At 39.4% G+C, this 18,312-nt stretch overlaps 1 protein-coding gene across 5 annotated transcripts in view; it reads right to left on the minus strand.

Moving 5' to 3' along the window:
* The window catches only part of LOC126474916 (uncharacterized), a 408,277-nt gene that overhangs the window by 60,704 nt on the left and 329,261 nt on the right, over positions 1-18,312 (minus strand). For all 5 annotated transcript variants that reach the window (XM_050102418.1, XM_050102416.1, XM_050102417.1 and 2 more), the window contains one exon: positions 15,173-15,444. In XM_050102418.1, the coding sequence (XP_049958375.1) occupies positions 15,173-15,444 (272 nt within the window). The remainder of the gene's footprint in view (positions 1-15,172; positions 15,445-18,312) is intronic.

Below are 18,312 nucleotides of genomic sequence, written 5' to 3' on the forward strand. Positions count from 1 at the left end.
GAATGGGTAGCTTTCAGGGATGAAGTAGTGAAGGCAGCAGAGGATCAAGTAGGTAAAAAGACGAGGGTTAGTAGAAATCCTTGGGTAACAGAAGAAATATTGAATTTAATTGATGAAAGGATAAAATATAAAAATGCAGTAAATGAAGCAGGCAAAAAGGAACACAAACGTCTCAAAAATGAGATCGACAGGAAGTGCAAAATGGCTAAGCAGGGATGGCTGGAGGACAAATGTAAGGATGTAGAGGCTTATCTCACTAGGGGTAAGATAGATACAGCCTACAGGAAAATTAAAGAGACCTTTGGAGAAAAGAGAACCACTTGTATGAATATCAAGAGCTCAGATGGGAACCCAGTTCTGAGCAAAGAAGGGAAAGCAGAAAGGTGGAAGGAGTATATAGAGGGTCTATACAAGGGTGATGTACTTGAGGACAATATTATGGAAATGTAAGAGGATGTAGATGAACATGAGATAGGAGATACGATACTGCGTGAAGAGTTTGACAGAGTACTGAAAGACCTGAGTCAAAACAAGGCCCCGGGAGTAGACAACATTCCATTAGAACCACTGATGGCCTTGGGAGAGCCAGTCCTGACAAAAATCTACCATCTGGTAAGCAAGATGTATGAGACAGGTGAAATACCCTCAGACTTCAAGAACAATATAATAATTCCAATCCCAAAGAAAGCAGGTGCTGACAGATGTGAAAATTACAGAACAATCAATTTAATAAGTCACAGATGCAAAATACTAACACGAATTCTTTACAGACGAATGGAAAAACTGGTAGAAGCCGACCTCAGGTAAGATCAGTTTGGATTCTGTAGAAATATGGGAACACGTGAGGCAATACTGACCCTACGACTTATCTTAGAAGCGAGATTAAGGAAAAGCAAACCTACGAAGGCGGCAGGGGTAAAATACAGGGAGCGAAAGGCTATTTACAATTTGTACAGAAACCACATGGCAGTCGAGGGACACGAAAGGGAAGCAGTGGTTGGGAAGGGAGTGAGACAGGGTTGTAGCCTCTCCCCAATGTTATTCAATCTGTATATTGAGCAAGAAGTGAAGGAAACGAAAGAAAAATTCAGAGTAGGTATTAACATCCACGGAGAAGAAATAAAAACTTTGAGGTTCGCCGATGACATTGTAATTCCGTCAGAGACAGCAAAGGACTTAGAAGAGCAGTTGAACGGAATGGATAGTGTCTTGAAAGGAGGATATAAGATGAACATTAACAAAAGCAAAACAAGGATAATGGAATGTAGTTGAATTAAGTCAGGTGATGCTGTGGGAATCAGATTAGGAAATGAGACACTTAAAGTAGTAAAGGAGTTTTGCTATTTGGGGAGCAAAATAACTGATGATGGCCAAAGTAGAGAGGATATAAAATGTAGACTGGCAATGGCAAGAAAAGTGTTTCTGAAGAAGAGAAATTTGATAACATCGAGTATAGATTTAAGCGTCAGGAAGTCGTTTCTGAAAGTATTTGTATGGAGTGTAGCCATGTATGGAAGTGAAACATGGACGATAACTAGTTTGGACAAGAAGAGAATAGAAGCTTTTGAAATGTGGTGCTACAGAAGAATGCTGAAGATTAGATGGGTAGATCATATAACTAATGAGGAGGTATTGAATAGGATTGGGGAGAAGAGAGTTTGTGGCACAACTTGACTAGAAGAAGGGATTAGTTGGTAGGACATGTTCTGAGGCATGAAGGGATCACCAATTTAGTATTGGAGGGCAGCGTGGAGGGTAAAAATCATAGAGGGAGACCAAGAGATGAATGCACTAAGCAAATTCCGAAGGATGTAGATTGCAGTAGGTACTGGGAGATGAAGAGGCTTGCACAGGATAGAGTAGCATGGAGAGCTGCATCAAACCAGTCTCAGGACTGAAGACCACAACAACAACAGGCCCAGATATTTAAATAAGATGACTAGATCAAGCAGGTCACTATTAATGCTGTATTCCAACATTATGAGTTTGTCTTTCCTCTTTATCCACATTAACTTACACTATTCTACATTTAATGCCAACTGCCATTCATCACACCAATTAGAAATGTTGTATCTTCCTACAATCATTCAACTTTGACAGCTTTCTGCACACCACAGCATCATCAGCAAACAACAGCAGATTGCTGCCCACCATGTCCACCAGATCATTTATGCATAAAGAAAATAACAGCAGTCCCATCACACTTCATTGGGCACTCCCGAGGAACACTCACCTCTAAGGACAACATACTGGGTTGTGTTACTCAAGAAGTCCTCAAGCCACTCATGTATCTGGGAACCTTTTTCATATGCTTGTACTGTCATTAACAGTCTGCAGTGGGGCACATCGTCAAATCCTTTTCAGAAATCTAGAAATATGGTATCTGCCTGTTGCCCTTCATCCATAGTTTGCAATACACCATGTGAGAAAAGGCCATACTGAGTTTTGCACAAGCAATGCTTTCTAAAACCATGCTGATTTGTAGATATAAGATTTTTGCTCTCACGCAAATATATGATATTCAAACTCAGAATATGTTCAAGAATTCTGCAGCAAACAGATGTTAAGGACATTGGTCCATAATTTTGTGGGTCTATTCTTTTGTCCTTCTTGTATACAAGAGTCACCTGTGCTTTTTTTTATAGTCACCTGTGACTTTGTGCTTGGTGGGATATTTGCAATAAAATCAAGCCAAGTAAGGGGCCAATGGTATAGAGTACTGAAATTGGATTTCATCCAGACCTGGTTATTTATTTGTTTTCAACTCTTTCTGTTATTTTTCTATGCCAGAGATGCTTATTACTTTATCATTCATACAGGACACTTTAAATGACAGTATGTTTGTGCAATTCTCCTGAGTGAACAATTTCTTGAATGTGAAATTTAAAACTGGCTTTGGTTTGCTATCTTCTAGCATCATGTCAGATTGATCAACAGGAACTGGATGGGAACCTTAGACCTGCTTAGTGATTTTACATAAGACCATGGGACCAGGTTTTAGGATGGACTTAAGGCCTTGAGAATCTGTTTGAGGTCATGTTGGACTTCTGTGCTGGGACCATGGTTGTAAGGTTTCTATGCATTCCCCCCCCCCCTCCTCCCCTCTGTCTCCATCCCTCCCCCTCTTCCACCTCTGAACCCCTCTCCCTTCTCTCACCCCTCCCTTCCTCCCTCCTCACCTTTCTTTCCTTTTCCCCCTCACTTTGTTTCCCCTCAGTTCCACCTTCTCCCTCTTCCTACATCTCTTGTTGTAGCCTCTGTACTTTTTTGTCTTGTTGTGTGGCCAGGAAGTCATCTGTCCAAAGACCTGCCCTTCCCACTACCCCCTGCTTGCATCCTTCCCTCCCCCTTCCCCACCTCCACCAGCTCAGGCAGCTGCTTTCAATAATCAAGCATAGTATCAATAATTAGTCTTGCCATGCCATGGGAGTGTGCATTTAGGTATCTGTATGGTGCTGTGTGTGAATGTGTGTACTATTGCTGGTAAAAAAGCTAGTGCTCAAAAGCTAGTATGAATGCTGTTTTCTGTTATGTGTTACTGTGCTCCACACATCGATACACTATAGGTGAGTGGTTGCCTTTCCCAAAACTTATGAGATTCTGAATGAAATGCATTTGGCTGTGAAGTGGGCAATGTATGCAGCTTTCAATGATTACCATAGCAAAGAAACAAAAGGCCTAAAGAAACACAGGTCATAGGTGATCCCATATTTAGTGTTCAGACACTCATGGACAAGACAGTGGTTGCAAATGACAGTAGCAAAGCAAAAGCAGATACGCTAAAGTTGGTTTTCAACTGTTTCTTCAGAAATGAGAATTAGTATCAGTAGTGTTGAGGAATAGTATAACATCAACAGATGTAGCAGTAAATTCAGATGTGTCCCAGGGATGTGTGTTGGGACCCTTGTTGTTCATGCTGTATATTATTAACCTTGCTGACAATATACAAAGTGACCTCAGACTTTTTGCAGATGATGCTGTTATGTGTAATGATGTACTACCTAAAGAAAAGTGGAATAAATATTCATTCAGATCTTTATAGGATGTCAAAGTGGTGCAAAGATTGGCAACTTGCTTCAAAACTGTGCACTTCACAAAATGAAAAAAACATAGTATCCTATCACTAAAGTACCAACAAATCACAAGTGGAATCAGCCAACTCATACAAATACCTGGGTGTAACTCTTTGTGGAATATGAAATGGAATGATTAGTTACGCTCACATGTAGGTAAAGTAGCTGGCAGACTTAAGCTGATTGGTACAATATTACAGACAAACAGTCAGTATACAAAAGAGATTTCTTACAAATCACTTGTGTGGTCCAATCTAGAATACTTCTAAAGTGTGTGGGGCTCCTACAAGACAGACCTAAGAGGGAATACTGAACATATACAGAGAAGGGCAGCATGAACAGGCACAGGTTTCTTTGACCTTGCGAGACTGCCACAGAGGTGCTGAGAAAACTGGACTGACAGATAATTGAAGATAGAGGCTCTCACGAGAAAGCCTACTTACAAGGTTTTGAGAACCAGATTTTAATGCTGAACCTACAAATATGATAACTTTCTACATATCAGTCCTGTAGAGATTGTGAGAACATGACTAGATTAATTACAGTGCACACAGAGATATTTAAACAGTTATTCTTCCCACCCTCTTTACATGAATGTCATGGGAAGAAGCCCTAATAACTGGTACAACAGGAAATAGCCTCTGAGTGCTTTACAGGTAATGGTTGCAGATGCACATGTATGAAGAAGTCATCTGGATCAGCCTGACACAAGTGAATCAATTGCTGCAATTGTTCACGTAAAATGCAGGAAATTAATTACTGCATGATACTCCGCTTTATCAATGAGCAGTACCATTTTTTTTGTTGATCAAAAGGCATATTACAGTATCGTTATGTGGATATTTCAATGTGTACCAGGACTGTAGACATATCCCTGCAGGCAAACAAGAAAAATTATGTAAAAGTATTTCTTTGTGCAAATTAACTACAACTTTATGACTACACCTTGAAGAACAAAAAGCAGGTACAAGGTCATGCAGTGTGACAACAGCATAGGATGACTACCATCAAGTCTGCACAGCCACCAGTATCGTGTCGACATGTGAGTGCATGACTTCATTAAATTAAGCAGACAACATCAAGCACATGAAACTAGTGGAATAAATCAAGTTCAGGTTGTGAAAATTGTTTTTGCAGGCCATTTTCTACAAACAGCTAAACTGCAAAATGAAATGTACAATGAGGATAACACAATAGCTGAATATAGACCATATAAACTAGAAAATCTGAATAGGCTACAATTCTTGCTAAAGTAACACAAGAAAATGAGAGATGTTTATGTGAAGGACAGTGTAGAAGAGAGCTATGAATCTTTGCGATATTTTAAGACACCAATTGAATGTAGCTTTCAAAAAAATACAGGAGATAAGAAATGGATCAACTCTGGTGGTGGTGGTGGTGGTGGGGGGGGGGGGGGGGGTGAAGGGGGGGGGGTGGCATAAATTAACTCATAGAACTGTATGAAAAGTAGTAAAAATAGCGGAGACACTTGTTGCATTCCATCCCCAAGTTTCCATTGCTGAAAAGTATTAAAAAGATGAAAGACAGGCCAGTCATTTGGTCTATGAAAAAAGCATATACTACAATGATAAGGAAAGTGAAAGCTAGTTACCAAAACTAAAACCAGGAATTTCTAACATCTCTAAACCAATCTGGAAGTATATAAATGAGAATATTAATATAATGGAAGGAAACATTCCACACGGGAAAAATTATATATAAAAACAAAGATGAGGTGACTTACCGAACAAAAGCGCTGGCAGGTCGATAGACACATAAACAAACACAAACATACACACAAAATTCAAGCTTTCGCAACAAACTGTTGCCTCATCAGGAAAGAGGGAAGGAGAGGGGAAGACGAAAGGAAGTGGGTTTTAAAGGAGAGGGTAAGGAGTCATTCCAATCCCGGGAGCGGAAAGACTTACCTTAGTGGGAAAAAAGGACAGGTATACACATGCACATATCCATCCACACATACAGACACAAGCAGACATATTTAAAGACTTTAAATATGTCTGCTTGTGTCAGTATGTGTGGATGGATATGTGCATGTGTGCGAGTGTATACCTGTCCTTTTTTCCCCCTAAGGTAAGTCTTTCCGCTCCCGGGATTGGAATGACTCCTTACCCTCTCCTTTAAAACCCACTTCCTTTCGTCTTCCCCTCTCCTTCCCTCTTTCCTGATGAGGCAACAGTTTGTTGCGAAAGCTTGAATTTTGTGTGTATGTTTGTGTTTGTTTATGTGTCTATCGACCTGCCAGCGCTTTTGTTCGGTAAGTCACCTCATCTTTGTTTTTATATATAAATGAGAATATTCACAGATATGTCAGTTGAGACAGTGATAAACAGAACATAGCAGTACCAAAGAGCAAGGAAAGCCCAAGAGGGTGACAAAGTTTATTAATGATGATGATGAGTCCCATACTTTTTTACAGAGTGTAGGGGAGCGACCCGGGAGACCCACGCCGCCTTACTAGGCAAGGTCCTAGTGGAAGTGATTTGCCATTGCCTTCCTCCGACTGTAATGGGGATGAATGATGATGATGAAGACGACACAATAACACCACGGCATCTCGAGGCAGGAAAAATCCCTGACCCCACTGGGAATCGAACCTGGGACCCCGTGCTGGGGAAAGGAGAATGCTACCACGAGCTGTAGAGCAAAGTTTAATCTTGTTGTTTTTGTTGTGGTCTTCAATCAGAAGACTACTTTGGTGCAGCTCTCCAATCAAGTCTATCGTTTCCAAGCCTCTTCATTTCTGCATAACTACTGCAACCAACACCCATTTGAATGTACATACTGTATTCATTCCTTAATCTCAGAACATTTAGGCATCCCAATAAAGTTTGATGGAGACAAGGGGACTGGACTCTTGAACATCGGAACTGTCCCAGCCAAATCAGGACATCTGGTTACTTAAGGCAATTTGCATTCTCTTCTACTAACATCCACCCAAAACACTACAAAACGTGTTGTAATGTGTTACGTAAATTAGATGCTTTGTCTGCCTGTTATCTGAATTAATATTTAAGTTGACCTCATCACAATACGTCGGCACATTAATAAGTTGGTTGCCATGGCAACGAATGTCAATAGTGATATTCTCTTAATCGCTTTACCCAATTTGATGCATGAATGTGAGAACACAAGTTATTCTTTTAATTTATTATTCTAGGCATTGTATAAGGTTTCTCAAATACTCTTACATAGGAGGTCTGTTCAAAAAAATTCCACGACATTCGTAATTTCGCACCAATGGTGTGTGTCCTTGCACATGTTTATAACTGTTCGTTATTGTTCACTGCTGTATTAAGTAGAACATTGTATCACACAGTTTGCAAATTTCAAGATTGCAAAGTTAGAGGAACAATGTGTGTGCATTAAATTTTGCAAGAAACTCAAGACAACCTTTACAGAGACACACAAAATGATGCAGAAAGCATTCAATGATGAGTGCTCAGCCATACTCAGTGTTACGAATGGTTCACACAGTTTAAGAATGGCTGGACGAAAGTTAAAGATGACCCTCATTCGGGATGTCCTCAGATGTCTACTGACAATGCTCATTTGAGCTATTGCACAAAAAACGAAATCACTGGGCTGTCTCATCCTCCATACTCTCCAGACCTGGCCCCTGTGGACTTTTTATTTCCAAAGTTGAAAACCTTGTTGAAAAGACAAAATTTGCATTGATAGATGAGATAAAATAAAATTTAGAGACAGTGCTTCATGTGATCCAGCAAGAGGAATACCGAGGCTGTTTCAATAGAAATGGCATTGGGAGGGGTGTATCAATTGTGTAGGAGAATATTTCGAAGGAGACCATACCAAATAAGTAAATGGTAAGTGTAGAAAAATTTTGTTGACAAATTTCTGGAATTTTTTTAACAGACCTCATATACTGTGGTGACTGTAACAACTGACAGATTTATACTCGGAGATACTATACACGAATTTTGAGACATTGTCACAATATACTGATATTTCTCAATATAGAATTCAGATTATTCAATTTAAGAATATATAAACATAAACTGTGTATGTGTGCTCCACAGGATATACCACATACGCAAGTAGATAGACTGTAATAACAAACAGCTGACACAAAATGAGCTTGAACACTGCTTACAAGTGATAGGGTGACTGTGAATAAGAGGTGTTGTAATGAAAATACATGTGGAAACTCTTCTTTGGACAAAACAAATAACTGTCATCAGTGCTGGGACCTAGTGAGTATACCTTAGGTGTGTGACCTGTTGTTTGTGGGGGCAGAGATCTTTGTTTCACCAGACATTCCAAACTACACAGCAGTTGACTATAGCTACTTTATTCTTTGTATAGACAATATTTATTGTTTTATTCTAGTATTAACTTGTTTTACAGAAATGTCTGAATTAGAGGAAATTAAGAATACTTTGAATGAGATATTAATTGATAATACAGACAGTGATCACAGGAAAGGAAGAGTGGAACCTAAGAGCGCTAAAAGAAAAGGAACAGATGGCAAAAGAAAGAAAAGGGGACTTGGAGTGCTACAAGCAGCAACTACCATTTTTTAAGGAAGAGGTTCAGGCACATAGTACACAGAAAATTAATGACGACATGAAAGAGGCTATGACTACTCTAAAGGTAGAATTAAAAAAAAAAAAAAAAAAATCACTTACTTAATATTACTATAAATTTAAAATACATTACAGCTGTTGTGTCACACCAGATAAGTGAAAGTGAGAAAATTATGAGGGAAAATCACAAGGACAGGGAAGAACTAGAATCTTTAGATAAGAAACTGGAAAAACAAAAAACACGTTCGAACTTGTGCAATTGAGAAATTGTGTGAATGTGATCTGAGTGTAGAAAGTGAGAGTGTCGGTAGTTTAGATGTATGGAGTAATATAAAGAAAAATTCATATATATGTCCGTAGTCATCCTCAACCTTTCAGGAACATGATGAGAGTGTACAGAACAATGGGATGTGTAAAGCATCAGGGTCAAATATAGATTGGAATTCTGGAGAACATGAACATTGTTATTGGAAAGCTAACTTTAGTAAGGACCCAGTAAACCAAACCAATTCATGACTAGTAGATAATAAATAATTCTGGGAACATTTTGGCTTTGAGTTGGGGAATTCAGTTAAAAGTTTCCTGCATATGATCCACAGGGGAAGACACATCCAATATTATTTTTAAAGACATTCCATGGGACATTATCCAGTGCATGGAGTGACCAGAAGCAACCATGTTTTGTAGTGAATCAACTAGAAGGGAATACATTCCAGTGGGGATTACATAATGCAGACAGATTTATTACATACTGCCAATTTGAAAGAGAATTCAAATCAAAATATTGGTCAAGTGGGGCACAACAGAGGCTGAGGTTTAGGTTTTATAATGATTCATGGAGTGGACTACATAATTTTGTAGAATGGCATCTTGACCTGTCTAAGTATCTAGATGAATCAATTTGTGAATTGAAAATGGTGAAATTACTTATTTATCATACATGGGAAAGTGGGCAACAACTGTTGGAGTTGCTACATTAATTTGATTAGTTAAATAAATTATTGGAGTATGGTAATGCTATGGAGGAGCAGGGTTACAGAACTCAGCAGAGATCAAAATCAGAACAGAATTGGGGTAACCATGTACATCAAATAAAACTATGTTCATGGGGCTGGAAACAATCACAGAGAGCCTGATTTTTATGATTCATCTTACATAAATCAAAATATGTAGTGACAACAACATTACGAACCCAATAAGACTAGAACAGAATAGTATAAGGTTGGAAAACTGTAAGAATTTGACAGGAAGATGCAAGGAACAAAAGGAATAATAAGACAAACTGGTGTAGTAAATGTGGGTGGTGCAACAGGGCTTGTTGGACAAAAGAAATCAAGGGCTGTCTCTAGCACGCAAGTCAGTGTGGGTAATGTAGTTGAGAATCACACTGAGGCTACACATTGAAAGGGGGCTACTTGCACAACAGCATTCATAAGTTGCCAAATTGGGAAACATTTGAGGGATGCACTCTTGGCTGCAAGAATAGTACACAGCAAGAAACAATTACAACCTATGGTTGAGGGCAATATAAGTAGCAGAAATGTACAATTGCTTACTGACACAGGCAGCTAGACAAGTTTAATAAATCAAGAGCTGTGACAAGAAGTAACAGCAAATGGTGAGGCATGTGGTTCCCATCGAGCGGGTGATTTTGCAAGGGAGTACAGGTAATCAATATAAAGAAATCTGGAAATCTGTAAAGAAGTAGCAGTTAAATTCAAATACTGGACATGCAGCTTCAACAGAAAATGTTTGTGATGCCAAATTTACAATTAGGTATTTTGTTGGGTGTAAACTGGATTATGGCCCAAAAGTTAAACATTTCACTGAATGGCCAGAAAATGAGTCTTCAGTGGTGGGATACTACTAAGAATATAGAATTCATTATACATACTAATTTTCTGGTGGAAGTAGTGATGCCATGGCTAATAAAGATATATAATTTTTTTCCCCTTTCTTTTACTACCTTGTACTCCATAGATGTATTTCTGATGACATAGAATACTTTTCATTTGGTTTTATAGTGTAGAACATGAAGTGTGTATGACTATGTTTACTGTACTGTTTTCTATACGAGTTCCTTATGTAAAAACTTGGATTTTTTTATGGTGGTCTTTACAATAGTTTTATTAAATGTATTGTGTGAAATGGAACCCAGTAGACAGAAGTTTTGTAAGAACTGTGGAGTGAGAGAGGTATCAATAGTTGTCGGGTGAACAGGGTGTAGCAGACAGTCGCAGATGGTGCAAGAGCGTGCCAGTACGAAAGCAAGTACTGTGTGTGGTAATGGTGTGCGTTTAAAGCTATACTAATACTGGACTTTCTTTTGTTAGGCCAGTTTGAAATTTGTCTTTGTGATGGATATTCTGAATGGACATTGTATTACGCAAATGCTGTTGGTTTTTGCAGAAAGATGCTTGTGGCAGTGACAATGCACTCATGAACAGACTGTATTGTCGTCAGTTTAGAATTGATCTGCATTACATAAACTGTGAATTTGCTATTGTTCATTTTTTTGACTACGAAATATGACGTTTGCTTAAACACTAACAGCCAATGTGGAAAATGTGAACTGCATTGTATGTAAGTGACTGTTTTCATGGGAACAGTGTTATCATGAACCACGAATATTAACGGTAGATGGACTGTCTAACTTCACAATTGGCAAAGTGTAGCAAATGGAATGTTAATTTAAATACAATGGATGGACTGTGTCAAAGTATTATGTGTGAAAGTTGCAGCTCACCTGAGGCGAACTTCAAGTGCTGCATAAACAGTTACTTTCTTTCGGCCAATGATGAATGGGTACTACGCAACTTATTACTATCGCCAGCTGAAACAGGATGTAAGGAAAAATGATATATTAATGCCAAGGACACAACTGGATGAATGTATAGGATTCATATCAGCAACTTCAAACTGCTTCTACCGCCTTCGCCACATCACGCCAACCCAGAACAGGTAAGACTCAAAACCATTCCTCTCTTCGAGAAACTCACAATTGTAACCAATTTAATTTCTTTCTGCTTTGTAATAGACTATCTCTTAATGTTTCTCTCTGAAAATAAAAGTGTAACAGTGTATTGTAAAGACTGTTCACCTTCAGTCATTGTTGATCTCACCACTAACAGTAGTTATTGATATAATTCATTTGTTTTTGCTTTTCAGTGTATTTTATGTGTTGTACTGTGAAACTTGGCCAGACATGTAAGTTGAGGCATCTGCCATTGAAGTTGTTTACACCGACCAATTACAAAGATGTAGCTTATTCACCATTGGATTGTATTATCTGAATTTTAACAGGATTGGGAAACTTCTCTTGTAGAGGTTTGCTTTTGAAGTTTCCAGAAGTAAAATGGGTTCTTGGAGTTTATACAGTATTAATTTACTTCATGCAGTTTTTCTTTAAACATTTTCTGATTACAAATTCACAGTCATAGTAAATCTCCAGGAACTGTTTTCTTTACAAAGTTTAAACTGAGAGTATTTGGAATGTGAATATAAAGACAAACTTAGTAAAACTAGCTGTGTCTGAGAATGAGAATACTAACAGGCAGTCCGGAAATAGTAAAGGGAGAGACAGGCAGGAAGAGAAAGCAATTTGCATGCATTTAGACTGATTAATGACTCAATAGTAAGAACAACTGGAAAACCTGTTGAATAAGTACAAATTATACGTGACAAAGAAATTTATGACTTTTGCTGCAATAGGGCCCTGAAATAATGGCAACAGAAGAAAAATTTGTAGTGGACCCAGATACTATCCTAGATATTCTCCTCCACACAAGCTGTCACCTTAAGCACACAGGCTACCCAAAAATGTCCCTTGTCTGGCACAAATCTCCATATTATGAAAAGAACATTTGCTACTCACCATATAGCAGAGATGCTGAGTTGCAGATAAGTACAACAAAAAGACAGTCACAAATAAGCTTTTGGCCAACAAGGCCTTTGTCAAAAATAGACGACCGACACACGCACACACACACACACACACACACACACACACACACACACGACTGCCGTCTCTGTTGTGACAGTCTTTTTATTGTGTCTATCTGCAACTCAGCATCTCTGCTATATGGTGAGTAGCAACTTTCCTTTTCATAATATTGTTACATTTCATCCTGGATTTTCCAAATCTCCATAAGTCACACACTATAATGTGGTGTGCAGTATCCATTATTTCTCTTTACTTGCAGTCCTACTTTATTCCTATGAGAGGTTGAACATTATTGTGCTTCTGCACTGAAAGATCGATATGCCATCAGGTGCATATATTACTCATTATAGGTGTGGTGTCTGTTGTTTCAGGCATGCATGTTGGAAAGCTTTTACTGTACCACGGCACTGAAATAACTCAATGACAACTGATGAAAATTTGTGCCAGATTGGGATTCGAACCCAGATTTCCTGCTTCAGCTATCTGAGCTTGCCTCTGTTCTGACCCAGAGCTCCACATGCTGCACACTACAGAGCAGTGTCCTCTGTCCATTATTCCCCTTCACTCACAATCTTCCTGTATTCCTGTGAGAGGTCAGAAATTATTGTGCATCTGCACTGAAAGATTGATAAGCGGTCAGGTGCTGTATCTTTTTAAGTCTGTTCTTTCAGACATGCCTGTGTAATATACATGACAAATAGAAATCCCTTCAAAAAGGAAACGAGAGGGAACAGCTGGAGGAAATGATACTTTCAGTAAGTTACTCATGATCTCAAGTCAAAAGAGGCATGGCAGGGCAGGGGGCATAAGGAGAAAATGTAAATCAACAACAGACAGACGAACTATCAGTAGATATTTGATTCTTAGGATGCCCTATAAGTGATACACACTTACAGCTGCTAATTTTGCAAGATAAAAGATATCAGATATCACATTTGTGTATTATAAAAAGTAACTAGTTCCAGATGCTTGTCATCTTTTCTGGTCCATCCACTAACCAGACATGCTTCTAGCTGAAAATGTATTAAATGTTATCAACTGCTGGTTAATCTGTATCATCCAGCATTCAGTATCAAATCTACTGGTTCAAATCAAATTAGCCTGATAACATAACCACTAGAGTGCATCTATTGTCTATTTAATACAATGCTACAAAGTCCATAATCTCCTTGTGTGGTTCACAGCAACTTCACAAAATACTCCTGGGCATATAAAAATCACTGTTTTGCTATGAAACACAGTTTAGACACATGTGAAATATATTTCACACTTTTGATTTGCAATATACTGTTTTATAAGGGGCATTCAAATGAAACCCAGTGTAAAGTAACAGTAACGATTTTATTAATTCAAAAATGTATTTATACACAGTACACATACTCAAAAATAGTCGCCAAAACTGTTGGCACATTTATCCCATTGCAACACTAGCCAGTCAATTCCATCCTTGAAGAAGCTAGTAGGCTGCTGTCGGATCCAGGCCTGGACCCAGCCGCACACTTCGTCTTCCATTGCAAATTGATGTCCGCAATTAGCTTGTTTTAGAGGTCCAAACACATTAAAGCCACACAGTGAAAGATTGAGACTGTACGGCGGATGTTCCAGCATTTCCCACCGAAACTGCTGCAATGTCGTCTTCACTGCAGTGGCTGTGTGTGGGCGGGCATTATCATGCAGGAGGATAACGCCATTGGACAACATGCCTTGGCATTTCGACTTGATGGCTTGTCTAAGGTTCTGTGAAGTGGCTTGATAATGCTGGACATTGATGGTGGTTCCCCATTCGAGGAACTCAACAAACAGTGGGCGCTTGTGGCCACAAAGAAGGACATCATGACCTTACCGGAACTGGTGTGCACGGCCATTGATTTCTTTGGAGGTGGTGAAGTCACATGTTTCCATTGCTTGCTTTGAAGCTTGCTTTTTCGGTTCAAAATGGTGGCACCATGTTTCATCACCTGTGGCAATATGCAACGGAAAGCCGTATCCCTCCTCATGATAATGTTGCAGTTGACTCAAAGATAGCGCCATTCGAGTATTGCGCTGTTCAGTGGTCTATTGGTGGGTAGCCCACTGTGAACATATTTTTCAAGAGTTCATGTTTTCATGCATTATGGTGTGAGTGGTGCCCACACTAATACCTAGCAACCAATGGATCTTGTCCACAGTGATTCTGTGGTTGTCCAAGGCTAAAGCAGTCACTTCTGCAACCATTTCCAGTGTGATGACAGTTGAACGACTCAGACTGTACTCACTGTACACAGCCTTCATCCATCAATACATTTCACAGCCTCCAACTCCTTCTGCTGCCAAAAATCGAATCACTCCTTGTTGTTCCTACTTACTTGTCTGCATGTTTGGTAGTGGATGATAACTTGTGTGACCACCTTCTCTGTGGCTTGAAACCACACGGTGCTATGCAACATCAACTGGTGTGCATGCGTCAGTCTCTCTACCAATAGATGGTGCCACCATAACTGCAGTTATGTGGTGCCACCTTACGTGTAAGGCAAAGATAGATGCACTGACCAGGTTTCATTTGAATTAACCTCATACATGTTTGATCTAACCACTGAAAACTATTCTCTCACCTGTGGTTTTTGTTCTTTTTATGGATAACAACTGATCTTCCTATGATACTGTATGGACCAAAGAGTGGGAGATGTGTGTCATTGAACGCTGAGTTGAGACTTGTTAATCCATCCAGTGTTCCAAATTTTCCACTTAAATCTCCCATCTGGTACTGGTCTGTTGTTCCAGTTGCAGGTGCAGGAGAGAGATGAAGACTTACATTGTATGGATTATAGTAATCATACAAAGATGAAGCTTCACATGGAAATTCTAGACTTGGATCAACAGGTACCTGCAAAAATGCATGAAATGTGGTAGAGGACTAATACAGGTATGATTTTTAAAAAATTACACAATATTGTACTTAAAGGTGACATGAAAACAGAACTCAGACTTTCAAGCAAAAGTAAAAGCTGGGTGTCACACACAAATTGTGTTAAATTGCAAGGAGACAGAATGTCTGGTCAATAAGCATAATTCCAGTGTCAGTGTTGCTGTCGACACATTTAAAACTTAAAAAACTTGTCACTGAGTCAGTCTCAATCAGAGGGTTTGATTGATCTGCTCCTCCTTCAAAATTTCCTAAATTTATTCTTCTTTCCTCCATGATGAGAAAACAAACAGTTTCAAAAGTCATAAATTTGTTTTCACTTTTAAATGTGCATCACTAATACTGGAGTTTTATTTGCTTTAGATATGTACTGGCCAGGTACTTTGTCTCCTTGTAATTTTACAGTTTTCTCAAGTAAATTCTCCTTTTGATAAAGCATGTTTAAATCATTTTTACTCATAGTTGGGACAAGAGATGGTGTTGAGCGGGTACAGCCCTCTATGAAACACTGGAAGTTGATAAATGCAGAAGCAACAGTATGCGTGCGTTCTGTGTTTATATGACAGTTGGTGCAGCTAGCCTAGTTCGGCCATTTTGCAACTAAAGAAGGGTGAGCTTCAGTAAGGCTGTGGTACAAGAATCTGCAGGCAATGCTAACAGACAGCTGCACATCTGATGGACACAATCAATATGAGAAATACCTGTGTCTTGGCTCCTAGCAGTTGTAACACTCAATGGATAGGAAAAACCAGTGGATTCTGGCTGCCGAAAGGAGGCGGCAGCCATAGCCAACTTGAATAGAAAGAAATTTGATTTAAACAAGTAAATATTCAATAAAAATGGGCTCAGACTAGCTACACAAAAACCAACAGCGTCATTTTAAAGAGTAAAATAAGACTATTTCATTTATTATTATGTGTCTTTAATTGGAGCTGCAGTTTTTGAGATAATTAATTTTAAAAGTCTTGCATACAAAATATAACTGAAAAATTAATATCTCAAGAATGAAAAGGTCAATTTTCAAAAAATGTCTATGAATAGGGCACAACAAGCACTATTGGGTCACACCAAGATAATTTTGATAAACTTGTTGCACATTTAATAAATAAATTCTCCTGCAACTCATTTGACATTTTTAGACTTAGAATCAAACAACAGAATAATTACAAAACAGAGAGCACACATAAATCAAAGAGAGATTGTGTCAAAGATAATCACTGCACGGAGTAAGCACTTGCATGTTTAGCACTACACAGTTTTATGTAGGCTGCTACAAGGTCTTCAGAGGTAGCCTTTGACATCTCTTGTGACTTATATGTGGTGGGCAGCAAATTGACTGATGTATTTGTCAACTCAGTGATACGTGTGTCCGTGGATTGCTCAGAACTGGTGTAGGAATACTGAAAGATGGTGGTGATGGTGGTTGGTGTAGCCATCATGTCAACCTTGAACACCTTTCCCTCCCTACTGATAACGCAATAAGGTCCATTGTAAGGTGGCTGCAGTGGCTGTGCTCTCCCATCATGCAATAAAAAACATAATCACATCTCTGCAGCTCATCAAAAACAAAGGGAGCAATGGGTCTGCTGGTTCCTTGGAGCAAAGGGTTGTAGCTGCCAGATTTGGGCATGTAGATTCTGTATGAAGTCTGATAGTTCAATGTGATCTTCTAACATGATGCTGACAGTCATCTTGGCAGGCCATATGCAAGTTCTGTGATCATGGCTTTCAGATCTTATTTCATCAACATGAGGAGACCAAGGAAGATGACAGGCAACGTCTCTGCCCACTGCTGCAATTCACAACACCAAAGAGACATTTTCAATTGCTGGTGTACATGCTCAACTAACCCATTTGCTGCCAGCTGGTAAGCTGTGCTTTTAATACACATCATACCCAGTAGGACAGTGAGTGCTTTGGGCAGGCATAACATGAATTGCTTTCCTTGGTCTACTTTAATTTATACTGGTACACAGAAGTGGGCAATCCATCCCCAGAAGAACACGGTAGTGACAGTTTCGGCAGTAATATCAACCATAGGGAACACCTCTGGCGAGCACGTGTAACACTCAATGGATGTAAGACAGTAGGTATACTCCTCTAATGGTGAGAGTGGTTCAATGCTGTCCAGATGCATATGCCAAATCCTTGGTTTGGTGGACTTAACATGTCAAGAGGTGCCCTGACATGCCGTCTAAGTTTGTTCCATTGGCAGGCCACACAATGGCACACATATTCCTTACAATCTTTGTCCATGTTTGGTCACACAAAAGCTCACTTCACCATGTTCATAGTGCCCATACTCCATGGTGTGACAGGTCACAAAAGGATACAATTGCCAGCTGCTGAAAGTCAACAGTGACAAACGGTCGTGGGTTGATGGTTGCAACATCAGAGTATAGTAGCATGTTTGATGGTGGTACTGTAACATGAAGGAACTGTAGGCCTGATGGCTGCATCAAAAAGTCTCGCAGCTCACTGTCCACTTGCTGCACTGCAGCAAGAGCTTTCAAGTCAACTGTGTCAGTGACTGCTTCAATCCAAGTGCGAGCATCCACTGGCACTGTCAGGTCTCAATCAACATGGACTACACAGGTGGTGAACTGTCCGATACAGTCTAGATGGTGCAGCTGACATGTTGATGCTTCTTCTGGATGATAATGGAAAGCGACCTTCAATTGCTTGCGGTCAGGGTGAACTGCTGTCCCTCTAACAAGTGGCGAAACTTCTTAATGGAGGCATCTGCAGCAAAGCATTAATGATCATATGTGGTCCAGTTTAATTGTGACAGTGGTAACTTTGGACTGAAAAGGCCAAGGGCTGCCAGTG

Source organism: Schistocerca serialis, chromosome 4 (assembly GCF_023864345.2).
Source record: "Schistocerca serialis cubense isolate TAMUIC-IGC-003099 chromosome 4, iqSchSeri2.2, whole genome shotgun sequence".
NCBI classification, from domain to species: Eukaryota; Metazoa; Arthropoda; class Insecta; order Orthoptera; family Acrididae; genus Schistocerca; species Schistocerca serialis.